The 21,930-nt window shown below is 44.7% G+C and overlaps 1 protein-coding gene across 1 annotated transcript in view; it reads right to left on the bottom strand.

Annotated features, from left to right (window-relative positions):
- The window catches only part of SEC23B (SEC23 homolog B, COPII component), a 117,986-nt gene that overhangs the window by 78,759 nt on the left and 17,297 nt on the right, over positions 1-21,930 (bottom strand). Inside the window, exons 4-7 of the mRNA XM_085611771.1 lie at positions 16,470-16,556; positions 6,094-6,330; positions 5,910-5,995; positions 5,106-5,250 (exon numbers count right to left, since the gene is read on the bottom strand). Coding sequence (XP_085467897.1) covers positions 5,106-5,250; positions 5,910-5,995; positions 6,094-6,330; positions 16,470-16,556 — 555 coding nt within the window. The remainder of the gene's footprint in view (positions 1-5,105; positions 5,251-5,909; positions 5,996-6,093; positions 6,331-16,469; positions 16,557-21,930) is intronic.

The following is a 21,930-nucleotide window of genomic DNA, read 5'->3' as shown; positions in this document are numbered from 1 at the left end:
GTCAGGGCCTTGCAGTCCGAACACGACTCCGCGTCGTGGTCGAGGCCCAAGCAGTACAGGCACCGGCGGTGATAGTCCGTAACCGACATCAGGTGGTTACAGTCAGCACAGGCTTTAAAACCAGGCATCCTACCGGCACTGGCGTCGTTAGACAAGATCAAAAAGGATCGAAAAAGTTAGTCAAAAAGTGACTAAAGGGGTAGCTCTCCCGGATCTGCGCTTACTGGCGCGGAAAAAAGAAGAACTGACGTCAGCGCGCGAGGGCGGCGTCTAAGTACTCCGACGACGTCATTCCGGCGCACGTCGCCGACAACGGACACGGAGCCGCAGACGACACCTAGCGACGCGCAAGGGGTATTGCTGACGAAAAATCTTCCGGATCCAGTCTGACGCCTGGGGATATTCTAAGGTGAGGAATCTAACTGGGGATATTCTAAGGTGAGGAATCTAACTGGGGATATTCTAAGGTGAGGAATCTAACTAACGTGTTTCTTTCAGATTCACACCGCACTCTCGCAGCCAGACTGCACGACGTGGGAATTCAAGGAGCCGCCCTCAACTGGATCCAATCCTTCCTCTCTGGCAGAACCCAGACGATCCAACTCCCGCCCTTCCTCTCCGAACCCACGGAAATCAACTGCGGAGTGCCCCAGGGATCCTCACTCAGCCCCACACTTTTCAACATCTACATGCCCCCCCCTTGCCACCATCGTCAGACAGCACGGGCTCAGCATCGTATCCTACGCCGACGACACAGCTCATTCTCTCACGAAGAATCCCGAAGACACCAGACTGTTTCCAGGAAGGCATGAAGAACGTGGCAGCCTGGATGAAGGACAGCTGCCTGAAGCTACACTCTGAGAAGACAGAGGTCCTCATCCTCGGTCCCTGCACCTCCGCCTGGGACAACACCTGGTGCCCCTCAGCCCTCCGGAGCCCACCCACCCCTACAGACCACGCTCGGAGCCTTGGCATCATCCTCGACTCCTCCCTCTCCATGAACCACCAGATCAACGCCGTCGCCTCCACTAGTTTAAACTGCCTTCGCATCCTCCGAAAGACCTTCAAGTGGATACCCTCTGACTGCAGAAAGACCGTCACCCACGCACTCATCACCAGCAGACTAGACTACGGCAATGCACTCTATGCCGGAATCAACAAAACTCTCCTGCACAGACTCCAGACCATCCAGAACGCCGCAGCCAGACTCGTCCTCGAGACACCGCGCCATGAGCACATGACCCAACACCTACGAGGCCTCCACTGGCTCCCCGTCGAGAAGAGGGTCACCTTCAAACTCCTCACCCACGCCTACAAATCCCTCCACAAAATCGGACCCAAATACCTCAACGAGAGAGTATCTTTCCACGTACCCAAGAGGAACCTCCGCTCCGCCGACCTCACCCTGGCAGAGGTCCCCGCATCCGCAGACACAGAACAGGCTGGAGAGCCTTCTCCTACATCGCAGCCAAAACCTGGAACGAGCTCCCTGTGAACATCAGACGCTTCCCGACCCTGCACACGTTCAGGAAAGACCTCAAGACCTGGCTCTTCAACTGATCCGGAGCTGCCTCCCCTCCCAGCGCCTTGAGACACTCACATGTGAGTAGCCGCTTTACAAACCCCTGATTGAGTGTTATTGCAGACAAAACAGTAAACTATACTAACTTTACCTACGAGTGCCCACTAATATTAGAAGGCCTATTCCAGGTCAACATCTAACCCTGCACTGTTCCCTCTTTGCCAGGCTACCTGCGAGTAGTAACCGGGCTGTGCACAACAGTAATCTCACATGTGCAGCAGGTAAACATGTGCATAGTGTACCCACGTGTAACCAGCCAAGTGCCCCATCCCCTAGCTGCGTCGTAGCGGCCTTATCTTCAAAGACAGACACTGTCTGTAAACATGCAGAGTCCATTTACCATGTGATTACAGTCGATGAGACACAAGTTGTGAGACTCCCCTACAGTAAAGTAAAAAATAAATAAATGTAAAAAATGTATCTAAATGGGGTGAACCTATTTGCAACAATAGGTTTATAATGTAATGTTGCAATCGGTTCTTCGGTTTATAAACCACCACACAAATAGTAGCAGCAGAATGCCCGCACTTACTGTTGCAAATGGCCATGCTAATGCATGGTTTAGGTGTTCATCACATTAGAGTCCAGCAATAATAGGTGAAATGTCAAAAAGACCAAACTGATGGGCTGCATCTTGAAGAATTACAAATATGCATGTTATTTAAGGGAGCAACCTGATCAAAGAAGGCACTGGTCCAACAGAATAGGTAACCATCAAGCAAAATACATTGGTCAGAACATATACAACACAGCATAGTTATACTCATGCCACCATCTAGCTGTACCTTTCAGTCTAGCCAAGACATGCAAAATCAAATTCCAATGGAACACTTTAGACAGACCAGCTGAAACAAAGCCAACACAGCCAAAATATGGCAAATACCTGGCTATCACAAATGTCAATCCCGACGTGTGACTTGGATAGCAATAACAACTTCAGGCTATTTCTAAGCACAGGACAACAAGTATATTACAAACCTTACAGTCAATTCAGCAATCAGGAAAGTCCCCAGCCATATTCTGGCACCACACCACTCCTACAGGCCATTCTTTCAAACCGCATTCATACTATTCAATAGGGTCGAGACTGTTCCTTTATATCAAATCATCATCGGACCTTACACCAAACAGGATGCTTCAGCACATGCACAATTAACAGTCGAAAAACATTAACAATATAGATACTTAAGATTGCTAGAAGATGCAGGATTCAACTACGAAGTGCCTTTCCACAGGTACCCAAATATCTACCTACATAAGAGTTTACAGACAACCCCTCTTTTCTGACAGTCTTCTACATGATGCAACTTTTGCCCTGATACATTCGTAACCTAGTTATTCTATCAATTGAAAGGCATGCAGTTTTTGGGCAGGTAAGCACAGGCACGAATCGCAGAAAAAGGGGCATTCATTTAGACTTCTACACCTGAACAGTCAGTCACCTGCTGCAGACTCCTTCAAATCAGATTTTCATGTAGATGGATAACTATTGCTCTGGAAATGTAGTTGGATAAGGGGCCTCAGCAAGGAACCAGTCCCCGGAAGAAAAAAAATGAGTCTGACTGCTACTGTACAAAGTCATACTGCATATTCAAGAGGGATGGGAGTAAGCACTTTAAGTGGGGTGGGTCAACAGGAAATATACATGGGAGGTACTTTGTTTCTTCACAAATCACTCATAACCCAATGGTACTTTTCTCTCAGTTCCAACAATAAAACACCATCCTAGTCACCCACCTCTTCTGATAAGAAGTATAAAAGGTGGATTAGATGTGGACATTTAATTGGTGTGGTGTCTGATATGGGCCTTGGCATCCTGCAAATGATTATACATAATATCATTCCCACTGTTGCCCAATCCCCTGGCCCCAGGAAACTGCTGCTACACCTTGCAGAAATATAATTACATATAGAAGAAAAAGGCCTCCTGAGCAGCAATGTAGAGGAATGTAGTCCCCCATCTGGAGGGGATTTCGCCTTGCTGTCCCGGTTGGATGACCAAGAAGGAACAAGCCTGGTTTGTATACAGCTCGTCTTGGTCTCACATAGCAAAATGGGGCCAAAACAATGGACTGGAATGCTGCTTCAAGTAATTAGCAGAGGCGGGGATAAATTCAAGCAGCCACCCATCATCATTTTTGTTTTTCTCGTTATGCAGCAGTATCCTTACGTAGCACACGCAGCTAGATGAATACAGAGCCTGGGTTAAATTATCTCTCTGTAAATACAGTCACTCAAATTACACAGATTTGTAGTGCATAGTGAGTGAGATTGAAAAGAAAACAAATGCTGACCCAGAAGATACTCTCTTTGTGTATCATACTTTTTGTGTCACATCTTTAAGTGAACTATTGTACTTTCCTGAAATGAAATCCCTTTTTAAAATTAACTGAAGTACTGAATGGACATTCAAGTTATTTATTGTGTTATATTGCATTCTGTGTCTCTAGATCCCTCTGTTATTTAGAAAAAGCCCAGGCAACTCGCTCTCATGACCCTGCAAGCGTCAAATTCCGAATGGAAGTCTCTTGGTTATACAATTTCAAATGCAGGCGAATTGTGACCCTGGAACATCAGTGAAAAACATTACTCCTAAAAATCAGTGCCCAGTAAACTAGGACTGTCAAATGATCTCAAGAAAAAAAATGACACAATATGAAAATGCCAGATTTTATGTTCAATCCTGCTAGACACTTGCTTCAAGTGGACTGTGAACCACAAATACACCCGTTCATAAAAACTACAGTTACAAGATTTTATAATGAAGGTAAAGCAACTGCATTTCGTTTCCCCAAAGAGGAGGCAGAGTATGGCATGGATGGACTAAGACAGGAGCAGGAATAACCATTCTCATAAGTATGTCACACAAATATCAAGGTGGTACAGGGAGAATGCTGTAAATGGCCAATGATCATGCCGCAGTTGGGCGAATCTTATGACTGGGCACATAGGGTAAAAACTCTAGGCCTCAAACCACTTGGTAGAAGAGGGTCCCTACACCGCAAATGTAGCTGTTCCCATTGTTGTATATCCTGGTTAGGCAAATTAGATGGATACATAGGGTACAAGCCTGGAACAGGAAGGCTCTATTGAGACAAGGGACAGCATAAGTCAGGACATACCAAAAGTGCAGAAGACTATGGGGTACAATTTAAACAACAGAGATAGGAAGTATGCCTTGAAGATGGGGGCAGTTTTGGCTCCAGTACTGCAACCACACAAGTATTGAATGACAGATATCCACATGGACAGTCATGACTTGAAAGAAAGATAAGAATACAGCCAAACGTTCACAGGGGCAAACGTCCTTAGGAGGATAAGGGGGACTAAATAGATGTTGAGAAAAGCCCCAGGCAAGCACCTAAAGCTTCCATGTTTTCTACAACAAAAATAAAATGTAGACTGCTCTCCTGATGTGTAAGAGATTATGGAGGAACTTTACTATATGTGGCAGTGACTGAAGGAGAGTGTTTATTGACTAACCGGACCATTAGTTAAGATTGGAATATACAAGCCTTCTTACCTCTAGCAAACCAACCGCAATTGATAAAGCTACCCCTGTTGATCTCAGTGGTCTTTTTCCCTGTGTGACTGGCCAGGGATCCCGTTGCAACTCCCCAAGCAGGTCGGTCAGATTCATGTCGATCTTATGAACAGGCTGGAGAAACCTACAAAATATATCCAAACAAAACAATGTTGAAAAAGCATGTAAGTCCCCATCTGTAAATAATACATTTTTCACAGTACAACATCTAGGTGATACAGATATACCCAATGAAAAAAGATTAATGTAAATAACTGACAGAGAGCATCTTTCCAGCTAAATGTATACAACAGGTATCACATTCTATGAGGTCAAGACAGACAGAACACATAGCAATATTATGAACAACACAGTGGGCCTGCGTATGAGCCCATTCACTAATAGCAAGTAGGAACATAGTGACGTAAGAGTTGAATATGTCCGGGAGCACGAGTGTTGTTAGTAGAACATTATCCCACTGATGATCTGATCCTAGAAAGGTTCAAGGCAAGATCACTGCTTAAAAAAACCAAGATGAACTGAATCATGGATTTAATTTTTTTTTTTTTTAAAAGATCTGCCCACGTAGGTTTTAAAGGACAGATTGTGAAACATCAAACTAAAGAATCATAACTTCAGTTATCAACACCGCTCACAAATGTCATTTTTGAAACTACTAGGTTTGAGAACATTAAAATAGCATTTGCACAAAAGAAACAGAGTTGAGCGATAGCAGATCATTTTTAAAGTGTACATCATCTACACTCCCTATATCCAGAGTGTGGACATTTATTGCAAGACTACCTGCTTGAGATAGTTGGTTGTTCCTGAGGTTGCAGAGGTCTTGCTTGTTGGGAAGGCACACCTGGTCTTGAGAGGCCCAGCATATCCTAAGAAAAACAATTAAATGCAAAAAAACTGATTAGACTGACTACAGGCAAAAGAGACTTGTTGGGAACCAGACACTTCAATGCAACAGTGAACAAACCTGTATTTGCTTTGCCGTGAGGTCCTTGGTACCCCTGAAGACGTAGCTTTTGGAGATTCCTTCACAGCTAAGTTCATGTACCTGCACCATTCTGCCAAAAGTGATAAGCCCCACCAAAGCATCTGGAGGAAGCAAGCTCAGAGACATCTGCAGGGATTCCTTTAGTGCTTGAAGGTCTTCTTCTTCCAGACATGTGTCCACAACATACAAGAAGATAAGGGGGGTCTGAGGGCCACGCTAGCATCAAAAGAAACATAAGAACACATTACACACATGCCACGTACCATACATACCACTTAATATATTTGTTCAACATGATGTATAAATACAAGATTTGTATGACACAAAATCTAATGTTCAGATTTGTTTGGTTCATAACTGCTGGAGTGCAGTGTGGGAAATGTACTACTGACATACATATAGAGCACAGATATTCCATAATTAAAGCTAAAAAACATTCCGACGTTTAGCCTGAAGAAAACATGCTTGATGTTTACATGTTTGATTACCGTCTTATGTCACTGGATAACGACAGATTACTATTTTAGTCCTTTGTCATAATTAACAAGCATTTACAATGCAATGGTCTCGGCATTGTTAAAGTTAGAGCTATTGGCATTGCTCATGACATTTTTGTTTATATTTTTGTTGTTGAAACATTTTAAGAAACTGCATTGTTATTTACAATGTCAATAGCTTAATCACTCTCAAATGCGAGACCTATTGCATTTGCGCCCACACACCGAGCCACACACACAAACCCACCCACACACACAGAGCCACTCACATAGAGCAACCCACACACACAGAGCAACCCACACACAAATAGAGCCACCCACACACACACACACACAGTTACCCACACACAGACAGAGCCACCACGCATAGAGCCACCTACCAAAAAAAGCCACACACACAGAGCCACAACCACACAGACACCCACACAGAGACACCCACAAACACATTGAGCCTCCCACACACACACACACACACAGCGCCACACACACAGAGCCACATACACAGAGCCACATACACAGAGCCACACACACACACACACACACACACACAGAGCCACACCCACATACAGAACCACACACACACACACACACATAGAGAGCCACACACACACATAGATCTAGACACATACACATTGATCCATTGATCTTGGGAGCCAAAGCAGATGTGGCACCCACTTCACCTCCTGTTCAAATGTTAACTGGTCTCTTTGTTGCTTATGGCTGTACTTGCGTGTTAAACTGGTACTAATGGTGTAAAACCTTTGTTCATGCAGTATTAATATGTAAAAATGACAAACTAATTAAGCAGTACCATCACAAAATGCACCGCATTATGATGCATAATGTGCCTTGTTGTGCCCCATAATTTAGTCAATCCTGCAACATAATTGGCTCCTTTCCTGTTGCATAATTCAAATGGCTTTGCAGGTACCATATTTCACCAACATCACTACGAGATTAATGGGGAGCCTTAACCGCCACAAATGTAATATTGGAACCTTTTTCAAGCAGATGACATAAAAAATAGCATGTACACTCTCAGCAGTGCCACTAAACTCACTAAGCTATCTCTGCACCATAAACTTCACAGAAGTTCTAAACTGCACTTTTTTTGCATCCGATTCCTGTCTTGTTAGTTTCAGTACCATCTTTTCATCTCTTTGCTGATGTAAAGAAATTCAAATAAAAGCATGTTTTCTAAGAATTCTTACAGCACTCCAGAAAAGAAAGACATTAATTCTGAAACTGACAGGAGGTAGTAACATCCTGTATTTCAAGGCAGGGAAACAACACAACTTAGTTTCAACCTTGGCAACACAAAACAAAGCCCCCATTTGTGAGTGTAAATGAGGAAGGAGCTCTGACAACGCAGAGTAACGTACTGCCCCTTCTGCAAAGTGCTGCAGCGCCTCGCCAAGCGAAGGAAGCGCTATACACATTTTATAGCATATAATCAAAGCTTGTCCCTTACTTCACACGCATACCTACTCCTAGACGCCGCCAACAGACCTGTTCAATTCACATCCCTCTGAATCAGTCCGTGCTGATAACGTTAGTCTGAGAAATTAGCACTTTGCGAACCCACTGTATTGCGAGACGCACTTAATCTTTCAAAGCGCAATGTGTTGCATCAAATACCCCATGAACATTTCGCCTGCATTTTAAAGGTGGCGTTGTAATTAATGCACGAAGTTGCGTCGAAGCAGAAATAAGCCAGGTAGAATGAAACTGCGCGCTTCAGCCAGAGTAGGAAGAATCTTCCTAAATGGAAAACTAATTCAGTCTGATTAAACTGAAAACATAAAATAATAATACTTAAAAATAAAAATACACACATCGTCAATGTCAAAAGCAGCAGAAGTGTTTCCCACGCCCCCTCCCCTTCCCCGCAGCCAGTCAGACTTCATATTCAGGCCACAGGACAAGTACCTTACTCATGTCAAAGGAGCGGCCGAGATCTCTGCACACACGCTTAGGTCAGTGTGATGCTGCGGACGAAATTAAAAACAAGGGTACCAGATACACACAGTTGGGCACTCAGAGCACGGGCACGGGCACATTCCAGTCCCACTAAGCAATTACCCAATGATACCCACCTTAAAGAATGCCCCATAGCTCCTGTCGGGGTCTAGTCCAGTCTTTTAAGTCCAGCTGAGACGGTCGGTCTCATCTCTTACCACTCCAGCAAGCCACGCTACCCTTTTCCACCCATACGCACCCCCTCCTGCCAAACACGCCAGCTCTTTGCTAACTCGCATACATACTCTTTTATAGGTAGGTAGATTGTGTGCTCAGAAAGTTGTTCTTGGTGCCAAAAAAAGGAAACTAAACCACGTGATGAGCCGTCTTCTTTCCAGACAGGACTGACGTGGTATGCACTCCATATTTATTTGCTTTTGTATATTGTTTTATCACCATAGTTTTCCATCCCAAACAGCTATAATTAATGTATGCTGCTATTACACAACTCAACGGTACACAATGTATCACACCAGAAAGATGAATATCTGAGCAGGCCCATCTCTTGACCCGTCAGATTTCAGATGCGGGTGTTGAACTCTCCTAGCCATCCTGGTAGCTTATTCCAGCACAGCGTGATGCTACTCGGATACCGCTGTATTTATAGGGGACGGAACCGCAAATTCATAGGAAAAGCCGAGCACCATAAGACCCGAGGAGCCACTGAAAGAATGGTCACGTAAATATCAGAAAAGTAAACTTATTTGCATTTACAAATGCTTCAGTTTAATTCATTGGATTAATCAGTTCTTATGATAAATTTAGAAAGATTCATGACGACGAGTGAGTGAGCCAAAAAGCAATTCCATTTTAATAAGCACTATTTCAACAGCCAATAAAGTTGCGTCTTTTGAACCACTTGCAAGTGAGGCTTTTGTCTTTTTGTAGGTAGCTCTAGGCGCTTTATAATTTGACAGTGAAGAAAAATGAGACAAAGAGAAGCAGAGTGGTTCACCAGGATCACACCATGTGGCTAGGTGGGGTAGCCAAGATCAGTCCAGGCTTCCCCGGGGCGGCATCGCCTCCTCGCCCCAGCTCTGCACAGAACAATGCTGAGCACTTCCTGGTCTTTCAAGAGCTAAATCAGTCACTGCCCTCAGTACAGAGGGCAATGCAACACACGCTTAACATGACAACCACGGACACCGTCCAGGGAGTCCCTCGAACCGGTCATGGCGCAGCCTCAAAGTATGGGGGGTGGGGGGGTTGCAGGCGAATGAACAAATAAAGCAATCCAGAAAACTGCACTCACTTAAAACACATCGGCTTCAGAATAAGTGCGAGAACCGGGTTTTCAGTGGCCAGGCCTGACTTAAGCTGAAGTATTTTCGAGGCAGAAAGACATCAACAAGAAAGACACGGGGGTCAGGGGTCACCTGCAGCGTGTTAACAACGCAGAGGTCTTCTGTAGCCTTATCTGCAGATACAGCCTCGCTCGTTACTTCTGCACTTTAAACGGTGACGTCAATGAGGGCACTTCAGGGACATATACACACGGCCTCTTTTCAGACTCGAACGGCCCCCACCTTTAGCACGGCGATAAAGAAGGGGGGTGAGGCAGTCCTAGGGGGCGCGGCTCAGCTCGACAGCGCGGTGGGAGTGGACAGGGGGCGGGCCTTCCTTGTCGCCCACCTGTCCCTCCAGCTGGCAGACGATAATGCTCAACAATTAGTCAAGTATTTCTCTGAACCCCAGTAGAAATCTTAATACGTGTTTCTAAAAACCAACCATCCAAAACGGATCATTCCATTATAAAATCAAAAACAAAACACTTCCAAAAATGTAGTTCCCAAAGTTTTCCATCAGCACAACTTGCGTTACATCTGTAAGCCACAAAATAATTATTAGCGTGTATGTGAACCGACACCGGGTTTAACAACTTGAAAGTAGAAATATCAAAATGTGCATGTCAAAGGAATGTGCGCATGCCACGAGGGGGTAAATGTTCCCTCGCACTCCTTTCAGTAAAACTATTTTATTCCAAGCGCACGGCTTGCCACCGGCGCCCGGGCATGCAGTCAGTTTGCAGCTCTTCAAGAAGGCGCAGTGCCTTCAGTGTGGAGAGCAGTCGGTCACTCTCCCGAGGCCAGTGACCTCAGTCTGTCACTCCGAGTCACCCTCACAACGTCCGCCACCCCATTCTGTCACTCCGAGTCCCTGTCCCGGGGCCAGACACCTGCAGAGATATGAGGCGTCACCATCATTTTAATAAATTGAGTCGCAAAGCCAGAGGCAAAACATCTTAAATCAGCCTTTCATTTAAAACAGTGCAATTCCCATCAAAGAAAAATAAACCACAATTAAGTGAAGCGGGCCACAATGGTAACTTTAAACCTGGATTTGCGTGAAAATGTATTTTCACTAGAAACTTCAGTCTTCCTTCTTGAGATCCGAGGATCCTGGCGGTGCGGGCGGGCTCGGGTGGGGTGCGGGCCCCGGGGCGGCCTCACTGCATCAGGCGGAGGCGGCGCGGCTCCAGATGCGTCGAGAGCTCATCACGGTCACCCACGCCTGCAGCCCGAGGTGGAAGAGAGGCGACGTGCGGAGCCGGCGGGGGTGGGTGAAGGGAATATACCGGCGGGCAGAGCCGGACCCGTTGGAAACTTAGTCAAAACGAAGAATTTAAAATTCCAAGATAGAGCTAGAGCTTCATTTGCCGGATATGACAAATTGTTTATTTAATACTGTCGTGGCTCTCCCCGACCAGCTAAAGACAGCGGTGGAAAAGAAGATGGCGCCCTCACACCCAGCAGCTACACTGCGCAGTAAAAGACGGCCGTCTCCAGTGTCATTCAAGATTTAATAGTGCGTCTGCTGAGCGCGGGGTCAGCGAGAGCTGAGAATCAATACAGCTGGGCACGCTGCAAACACCGAAGACGATTCTGCAACATGGCAGCCGCTCACTGTCTTCCCTTCGCAAAGACATCATATTACCCGATAAAAGGGCACAAAGGATTCCATTTCCTCATCGTTAAGTCCTTGAGACCTAAAGGTGTGCCGAAGTCACCAGTTTCTAAATAATGAAGTGCTAATAAGGATTTTTAGCGGACAAAATTACCCCCAAAAACTTGTGCTGTGCTTTTAGAACACACTCGAACAAGCACACCACTGCCTTTCTCCGAGGCGAAGCAGAAATGCCTCGGAGAAACGCAGTGGCGTTTTCGGATTCGGGGGCGTGTTTTTCTGTTCTCTCCTCTTGCCATTGGCTGGAGGAGATAATCAGAAAAGTTGAAAAAAAACACGCCCCCGAATCCGAAAAGGACGGGGCCTGTTCGGAGTGACGAAGCTCTTCTCCAATGGCTGGCCAGCATTCAAGAGGCCAGCCAATGGAGAAGAGGGGAGAAGAGGGGTGGGTGCAAGCCCCTCTTCTCCAAAACATTAAATCTCCGACTTCCGGTTCTGCCTTCGGCAGACCGGACGGTCCTCGACCTAAAAAGGAAGATGTTTTTAATAAGGGGCTGTTTGCAAATAAACATTTCTTGCCTCTGTACTACAAAAGCAGGGAAAGCATACGACAGTACCTCATTCTGAAAAGTTATTTCTTTTACACACTACAGACCCCTCCAGAAAGGAAATACGTGTTCTTGGCACTCATGGCCTAATTTAGTAAGGCAAATCTGTACTGCCATATTAGCGTTGTATTAGAACTGTACTGAACGATAAACGAGAGGCAATACATCTATAACAGTTTAAAAGAGGAAAGTTAAACATGAACATTTAAAACAATTTCTAATGCAAGTTGCAGCATATCCTGAGAAAAAGAATGCCGGCACAAAAAGTCCAGAGAAAGTTTAATGCTTGCCCTTTACAAGTTTGTTCTTATTCAAGACCATATCATTCAATGAAGCACATGAGTGTGTAACCTGGGAAGGAGAAAACAAAACAGGTCTGACCAACAGACCTAATTGGCCCAGATCAGAACAATGAAAATCACAGCTGGCATGAACGTTCATAACTTTGATCACTTTGGAGATTCAAAACAGAAAGAGGCTGATGAAACTATAACCACAAGGGGCCAGATGTACACCCTTTCATTTAGCGCCTCGCAATCTGCGACTCATTGCGAGGCACTAAATTAAATGTACAACAGTGTTATTACATGGTTTTGAGATTCCCAATGTAGTCGCAAATTGCGAAGCTCATTAATATAAATGAGCGTCTCGCAATTTGCGAGCCCATTGGGAATGCCAGCCCTCCCAGGCATGGTGGCAGCTTTTTCTTTCTTTAGGCCTCGCCTGGCTATCGCGTAAGCGATCGCTCAGTGAGACTTATGTAGGGGCTTCAGAAAATGCTCCCAAAGGCTTCCCAGGCGGATCGGGTGGCGGTTATGCGCACAACCACGCGCATTCCATTTGCCACCAGCTACTTCCTGCGTGTGTGCCGCCTCACGCGTGTGCCCCGCCTCACGCATTCAGAGAGATTCAGTAAGGGGCACAAGACCTTAGGAATGCGGTTTATGGCCAGTGCATGTGAGGCATTCAAGCGCGAAGCTGGCATCGGACTTGAAAGCAGTAGACTGCTTTCACCAGCGCGCGCTCGGCCTCACTTCCTGCATCCCCTCTTACAACTAACTTTCGTTATAACTCACACCCCATATGCTCGTTCCCTCCCACCCTTCCTTTGATGTCCGCTTTTCTTGTTGTTTACAAACCACGCCACACACTGCTGCACGCCTCACACTGCTGCACGCCTCACACAGCTGAACGCCACACAATGCTGCACACTGCTGCACGCCGCACACTGCTGCACACTGCTGCATTACACACTGCTGCACGCCACACACCACACACTGCTGCACGCCGCACACACTGCTGCACGCCGCACACACTGCTGCACGCAACACTGCTGCACGCAACACTGCTGCACACCGCACACTGCTGCATTACTCACTGCTGCATGCTGCACGACACTGCTGCACGCCGCACACTGCTGCACGCCGCACACTGCTGCACGCCGCACGCCGCTGCACGCCACAGTGCTGCATGCCTCACACTGCTACACACAACACTGCTGCACACCGCACACTGCTGCACGCCACTTTTATGCGAGTTTATGCTACTAACATTGTAAATGACAATGCCTTTTATTTGTTTTAAAACCAAAACATAAATAAAAGGCATTGTAATTTTACAATGCCATTAGCTCAAACTCTTATAAATGCGAGACCTATTGCATTGCAAATGCTTGTTTTTAAATGCAGCCCGTTCTCCTTAAAGGAAAACGGGATGCATAAAATAAAAAAAATAAAAATTAAACTTTTTTGGTTCCATTTTTTAAGGGCAGGCAGTGGTCTGTGGGACCACTGCCTTTCCTTAAAAAATATTTTTAGAGACAGTCACAAAGTGGAAGGTGTCCACTGGGGACCCCTTCCAAATTACGAGTGCATTACCTCCCTCTTGAAGAGGGTGGTAATTTGCAAGTGTTTTGCGAAAGCAATTGTGGTCACAACACATTCACACCTAGCATAGCGGACACAATTAGGAAGGGAACGCCCCTTCCTAATTGCGACCCGTTTGCGCATGCAATTCACGTCGTACATCTGGCCCAAAGGCCCCGGGGAAGCATGTGTCTATGCCTCATCAATGATTTGAACCTCAAACCAATACAGAACAAAATGCAGAAACAAATATTCATCAAACAAATGTAAAAACAATTATTTTATTTAATTCACTAACAATTATATATAAAAATATCACAATTTGAAAGAAATTCAATTGAGGCCACTCATCATCCATACTATATCCTGTTTGATGTACTTGCACTGCTTCCATGACTCTATCGAAGGATACTAACTTAATTTTCAGCCTATAATTTTAAATGCCTTCACATTTACAGAATGTGTTAACATTTTCAAATCTATATTTTGCTTCTTTATTTATATACACTATATTAACCTGTTGATATTATTTTATTTTCAAAGCAGTTGCTTACCAGTGAGTAGGCTTCGTGGACCACCTGGGGTTCCCAGACTACAGGTTAGGGACTACTGCATTAGTCATTTGAGCAGCAATTAACCTAGCTGGAATACTAAAACACCCTCTACTCAGGCCTACCCGAAAACATCATCAACAGATTAAAAGTTTGAAAAACTCAGCAATGTTTGCCATTCTTTGGTCTCAAAAGAAGGGTTATGTCACAGAGGTCTGCACTCTACATGGTGGAAGTAAGCGGTTATGCCTGGTTTTAAAGTGTTTAAACCTCCAATCCCTGTTATTTGACAACTAAAATAACATGCTAATATTACACCTATGAGCTATGTATTGGAGGTCAAATCAGATGATTAGCCCCCAAATATAATCTAACAAGCGGTTTCCCTAGTGTCACCTACATGCTGGAACGTGCCCTCTTTAGGAGGTTAACTCTCAACCAATCAACTAACCTTTGAGAAAATAAAAATGAGGAGTCATATGTCTTGCTAGCTAGTTTATGAACCAGAGCCAAGAAACACTAATACAATGACTCATTCAGGCTCTAGTACTTGACAAAAATGACCACCTAAAATGAAGTGAAGGGATTCCCTAATGACAAGGCCTCGCCTGGGCCTCAATCCCTGGGGAACACTCAAGAAAGAGCCACCAACACTAAAACCCCTCCCAGTGTGAGCACACACAGGCACAAAAGAACAACAAGAGAACAAGATTGCGCTTCCCCAGTATTGGCATGAACTGTCAGCTAGGTAATACCATTATTGAGTTGGAGGATAATGGATCTAATTCTAAGTCGTGTTCAAAGTCTTCAGCAAGGAAGAACCCCAGCAGAGGTGACCACTGAATAAGAGTCCCTCCCCCTCTGTTACTTATACAAGAAAGCACATGTAAAACCAAGACAACATGAAAATCTGAACTCAGTTGGATCATCCACTGAAGTACTGTGTGCGACAGATACTTTTACTGGGTCCTCCAAGACTGCCAAAGACCAGGTGTGAACACTGATTACAAAAATAAATGGGAAAGGCAGAGTACTGCTGGGGTTTGGGGCAATTTTGGTATTGAGTGGAAGACACCCATTAAGGATAGTCAATACTTGAAATACGAGTAAAAGTCTGGCCTAATGTTTATAGGTAAAAACTCTTCTGGAAGGATAGGGTGAACAGGGGCAGGGACAAGCAAATACAGGTGCCAAATAAATGTTTGCATTGTCATCCAGTCATGTCATAAGACCAAAAGACACAGGCTAAAAACCAACAGACTATGTTTTATTAATATTTTCTAGTTAACTTAAAAAAATGAAGTGGAATTATTCATAACAGATTCGATAATCACACAATTAAATGACTAAAGAGACTGGACTAGAACGAAAAAATATCAGTACCCTGCATTAAGCTGGACTTTAAAGGAAAGCTCCCCCCTCAAATAACAAAATAATCTCACTACCCTTTACCCCACCAGACACCTAGAAAGGTTTCCTTGCTTTTGAGGTTTACGGGATTAGAAATATAGCTTATCCAACGGTTCATCTACATCTTCAGCATTCCACCATCCTCTCTCCTTCAGGATCTCCCACTGGAGGCACCTTGACCACATAGCCTTTATGCATATCTTAGTAAGTGTAGTCTACTCATTGCCACAAGGTACCACTCGATCCAATACAAGGGCTGGGGTAGACAAAATGACTGACTGCAAGGTGTGGCACTTCCAAAATGGAGGGGGGAGGAAAGTGTTATCTTGATTGCTTCCTTTTTGAAAGGCCTGTCTTTGGCTTATGTTGTGCATTTTTCCTGTTTCTGACTGCATGTTTAGACCATCCTCAAAGCCCTCCAACTACATCAACATGACAATTTGCGTTTTTAGATCGAGCTGTCCAAGACGATTTTAAGAGGGCTGGCTGAGCGTAGCATACCTGCACGATGTATTCAATTGTAGAAAACTGTGGCATTAGTTCTGCTGGTTGATTCATTTCTGAGATTCCTGCATATGTTGGTGGAAACTGAGAAGAAAACATAGCATGATTTTATGACAGTTGCCATTGTTTGATCAAATTAATCATTTATAAAAATCAATAGCAACATGTTTTAAAGTACAGTAAAAATGCAGAGAATCTGTATAAAGCAAAGCAAAAGTTGTCAATATTATTTGAAACGCAACAAGCACGGATTTTCAAGAACTGGAATTACTTAAGATAGAGTTCCCAAATATCAGTGTTCAGAGGAAACTCCAACAGACACTTTTGACCGTTCACAGATAACTCAACCACACAAAATATGCAAATAAGCAGGGCCCTCATTCATTTTACTGGAACAATTTAAATCCCAAAATTTCTTGGCAAGTTAACAAAACAAAAAAATTCAATATGATCTCCACCAGCAATTCTAATTAATCCTTTCAGTACAATGGTTTTGTATGGAAATGTCCATAGTTCTTACAATTTTTCCAGTTTAGGCATGTTTGACTCCATTGCCATGTAGCATAACCAGGCAAACAATATGGTCTCCTAGGAGCACAACAGAGATAGTCATATGTGACGGCCTTGCATGCCTAAATGAACATATCTAATTTTACAATATAGAGGCTATTATGGTATGATAGTATATACCCATTGCTGCACTCACTAGTGGAAAAACTGATCGATTTTAAAAATGCTAAATGCGGTAAAAACAACCCCCCCACACCCTCCCAACCAAGATTGTCCCAAAAGGACTACCAATCAGTTTTATAGGAACCCTAAATGAAGACAACTAAGGTACAGAACCACAATAATAAGGAGTGTTACAAGTAGTGTGAGTGTTCGTAATAGTTCAATCAACCAAGAGTCAGTAGCTTCAAAAATATAAAAAAGGGAGGCAGGCAAGAGTAAAAGAGTAGGATGCACTTATGAGATACTGCATATCTTCTGTAGCCTTTTCCTAGTTCCTTTCTAAGAGGATGTTGGAATGGAGGTTATGGATCATGGGGGACTTTTACAACCCTTCCTGTCCTCCATGAAAGGCTGTAAATGTTTGCCCCATTGAACCGCACTGGGGTATTTCTGCAAACTCAATGTTTCTTGTGAGAAAGTGCCATCTTTCTTGCATGGTATGCGCCCACTTTTTGCTGAATGTACTTTGACTGAGTATGCCCTGGACTCCTGCCAATCAGGTGCCCAGGGCCTATGTTCCTTCCCTAAAACCTGAAACCCAAATTGTCAAACCCTGGCCACATGTCAGCCCCTGGTAAATGGTACCCTAGGTACCCAGGGCCTTATGACCAGGGAAGGCCTCTAAGGGCTGCAGCACTTATTGCCCCACAGCAGACATGTTGCTGGACCCCTGGGTGGAGAGCCCCCTTTCTCCTGGGCCTGCAACAATGCACATCCTGGGCGAGGTGCTAGGTCTCCTCCCCAAGGATGGGCAGGGGGAAGCTTCAAAGGCATGCCGCCTTTGTGAGCTTCTACAGGCCACTTGCTGTACTCTGCAAACTGGCCTCCACCGGTTCTGACCCCCACTCTGGCGGGAAGACTGGCCGGAAACTCCAAGTAAGGCCAGGGGATGTGCCAGCCCTGCCAACCCCACCCCTCAGGTGGGGGAAGCGAGGTGAAGCACATCTCCGGGTTCTCGCCATCTTGAAGATGGGGAGCCCTACCCAATCAGGACTAGGCCACTGCCCCCCTCCCACAGGAGTGTGGCATGATAGGGGGTGTACCCACCCCAGGACAGGGACCCAGTGGCCCCTGCTCTTTTACCTACCTTACGCCCCTAAATTTAGTATTTAGGGCCACCCTGAACCTTCCTTCGATTCCAGATTCTAAAAAAGCAAGGAAGATCAAGAAGAAAGAAGACCTGCCATGCAGCTGCTAAGGAGAGGAAGACACCAACTGCTTTGGCCCCAGCCCTACCGGCCTGTCGACCCTCGAAACTGCTCCTTCTAAATCCCGGCACCTCCTGTGGCCAGCAACCTCACAAACTCTGGAGGGCCTGGCTATCTTGTGACTCTGAGCACCTGGGACTCCCACGAGCAGTGGCTCTGCTCAAAGCAAGTATCTAACCCCTGGCATCAGCCCGGAACCGCGAACCCTGCACACACTGCACCCGCCAAGCCTGGCCTGTGGACAGAGACCCCGAGGACGTCCCCCTGGCGACAGTGACCCCGAATCCGGCACCCAAGGACCCACCTAGATGCTCCTGACGACGCCTGCAGCCTCAGAACCAGGGACCCCCCTCCCAACCGCGATCAACAGAGGGTAAGATTTCCCAACACCAAAAGGCACCCCTGCACCCGGCGCCCTGCGGCCCCCTGTGCCCGACTCCTGGGTACCTACCTATCCTCCAACTACCCAACTAACCTGGCAGTGCAACTTCTACTCCTATCTACTTCCCCATTTGCCCTGAGCAAGTGACTAGGAGCCCAGCTCCCACATCCGCGTGGCCTGCTAGACAGCAGCCACCAACCAAGGGCACCCTGCCTTCCATAGGATAACATTGGGCCTAACTCACTCTGCACCCGGCTGCCCCCGTGCCGCTGAGGGTGCAACAACTGTACTTACCTGACCCTGGGAGACACGAGTCTATGCCCAGAACCTTAATTCTGCCAGTCGAGTACTTACCCAAAAGCCGATAACTCACTTTTCTTCCATAGGGTAACTGACTGGTTTCTCTTGAAATTGTGGAGTTTCTAAACTTTAAAATATTCTCCTAAAATCAACCGAGTAACGAAGACGGAAATACTCACCTGCTATTAGGAGAGATCCCAGGGCTGGATCTTGGTTCCCAGCACTGACCCTGAAAAATACTTACGACCGTACTTACCACTAACCCAATTTTCTCCCGTAGGAAACCATTGACTGCTTTTCTGTGAAATTTCTTTTAAGTGTCGATTTTTGCAAACTACAAATATTCTTTAAAAATCGTACCGACTGTGAAAACGTAATTACTTACCTGTTTTAGATAGAGCCTAGGAGCCCAGCACTGGATTACAAAAGTAACGAGAACATACTTTACCCGTAACTTGAAAGCATTGACTGTTTTTCTGTGAAATTTCTTCTAAGTCTCGATTTTGCAAACTTATAACTATTCCTTAAAAATCACCTGTGCAACTTAAACACAGTTTCTCAACTGTTTACAGGTGGCACACTAGTGCTGGATCTAAGATCCAACACTGACCTAGAAAAAGTAACCATAACCCCACTTATCTGCTAAGTGAATTTCCTTCTATAGGAGAACATTGGTAATTTGATTAGAAAAAGTTCTAAGTGTCAACTTTTAAAATAGCAAAATATTGCTTAAAAATCACAACAGTAACTAAAACGAATGTACTCACTTGTTTCCAAGAACTGTCCCAGGACGGAATCTAGGATCCAGTCCTGGAGTTAGAAAAGTAATCCTGAAAGTAATCAATTGCCCATAACTTAAAATTCCCATTGAGCTCAATGTATTATTGTGTTTGAAATTGTGTTGCCTATTGCAACAAACTGTAACTATTACCTGCAAAAGTCAATTGCCTATTGCAAAGTATTTAACTAAAGCATCTCATAATGAGAAAGTATATTTTGATACCTATTGTTGGTTCTAAAATAAAAGAACCATATATTTGTTATACAAACCATTGGCCTAGAGTTCAGTTCTTGAGTGTGTGAGACCATTTGCTGACTGAGTGTGTACAACAAATGCTTTACACTGTCCTCCGATACTGCCTTACTGCTCGACCAAGCTACCACTTTAGAGAATAAGGTTATATCTAACTTAAACCTCTGCCAAACCTCTGGGAACTGTGGACTCTGTACACACTGTACCTATTTGTGAATAGTATATACAGAGCCACTCTTACATGTCTTCCCTTTGGACCCTTCTACTTTCAGCCTCGAACCAATTCAAAGCCTCCACACCATGAGCTCATTGTGGGGGCACCAGGGATTTCCACCTCATGGTTATCGCTCGTTTAGCAAATATATGAGCCAAATTGGATAATTTTGTGACGACTTTGTTTTATTTGGGGGGGGGGGTGAGGTATATGCCCAGTAAACAGGTTTCAATGTTTTCTAATCTTGGTCTACTGGTTACAGATGAAATACTCCCCATGACATTGTCCTAGAAGGAGTAAAAATGTATTGCATATGCTAGACAACAGCTGGTAAGATGTGGCATCTGTCATACAGCAATTACAGGCCTTCTTGCAGCCCATATCTATCCATCAATGTCTGGAATTCTTGTATTGACAATTCATCATAGAAGTCGCAGACAGTGTGCATACCACTTCCTCCCAGAAGGTCAACTTTTTTACTAGAAAGCATTTGTCTGCACCTGCCACTAACAAATCCCGTCTATGAGGCAGGGTGCTCTCCAGTCAGACGACCTCTCTCAGGAATACCCTGCCACAGAACCTTCACTAAAAATCTGATCTTTTGAAGTCCAGAGAATGGTTAAAAACAAGCTTCAACAAATTATTGTAATAGAGATTTGTGACCTCATTTACAGTGTTTCAACACTTCTTAATAGCCATGGGGTGTGTGCTGTCCTTCATGAACTCAAAAAAATGGAAAAACAGCCCAGCTATACCAGTGCACGGCAGCTTGTTTGGCAGAATTGCAAACATGGTGCCTCCACTTTTATGCAATTGATAAGAATTAAATTACTATACCCAAGAAGGTATTTTGTGTTTGACCTCAAAACGAGGACATGTGGTAAAAAAAATGAGGGGTTGCAGTTCCTTCTAATCTCCAAACCTCATTTCTGATTCATGAAGGTAATAAGATGGAATGGGGCATGGTAAGAGTTGTCAGAAGGAAAAACATTTCAATTACAACCCAGACTAGGCCCACCTATCAAGGCTGTACTCTGTGTCTGAGTTCAGAGGAGAGGATCGTAAAGGAGGGACTGTGCAATCTCTCAATAAAGGTGAGCATCGGAAAAAGGGGTCAACTGGAAGGGGGGTATTTAGAGCAGTAATCAATGATTCTAACACCATTCTTTTCATCCAACTCCGAAACCTGGGAATGGACAACATTCTAAGTCATTCAAATGATTACCAAGCCAAAAACGTACGTTTAATTATTCCCTCCTATATCAACATGTACGAATCGACCAGGTTTTTACAAAAGCAAAAAGGCTTTAAATTACAAACTGCTATTATCAATTGTTCTACATTGTAACTGCTTAATAGATTGTTCTTATCCAATAAGAGCAGTTTCATCCAAATCTGTTTACATGCATGCTAATTAAGCTTTCCTAGTTCTATGCCCATATCATTGTAATATTGTATGTTCTGGTGACAAAGCCATGGTGCTAAAATACATGTAATGCACCTTCTCTTCCCCAACAGGAAGATAAATGAAGTGTTTTTAAAAATATTAAAATCAGCTCACTCAACTGTTACAGCTTTGAAGAGAAAGT

This window comes from Triturus cristatus, chromosome 6 (assembly GCF_964204655.1).
Source record: "Triturus cristatus chromosome 6, aTriCri1.1, whole genome shotgun sequence".
NCBI lineage: Eukaryota > Metazoa > Chordata > Amphibia > Caudata > Salamandridae > Triturus > Triturus cristatus.
The sequence above is the reverse complement of the archived record's forward strand: the minus strand, read 5'-3'. Positions and strand labels throughout refer to the sequence as shown.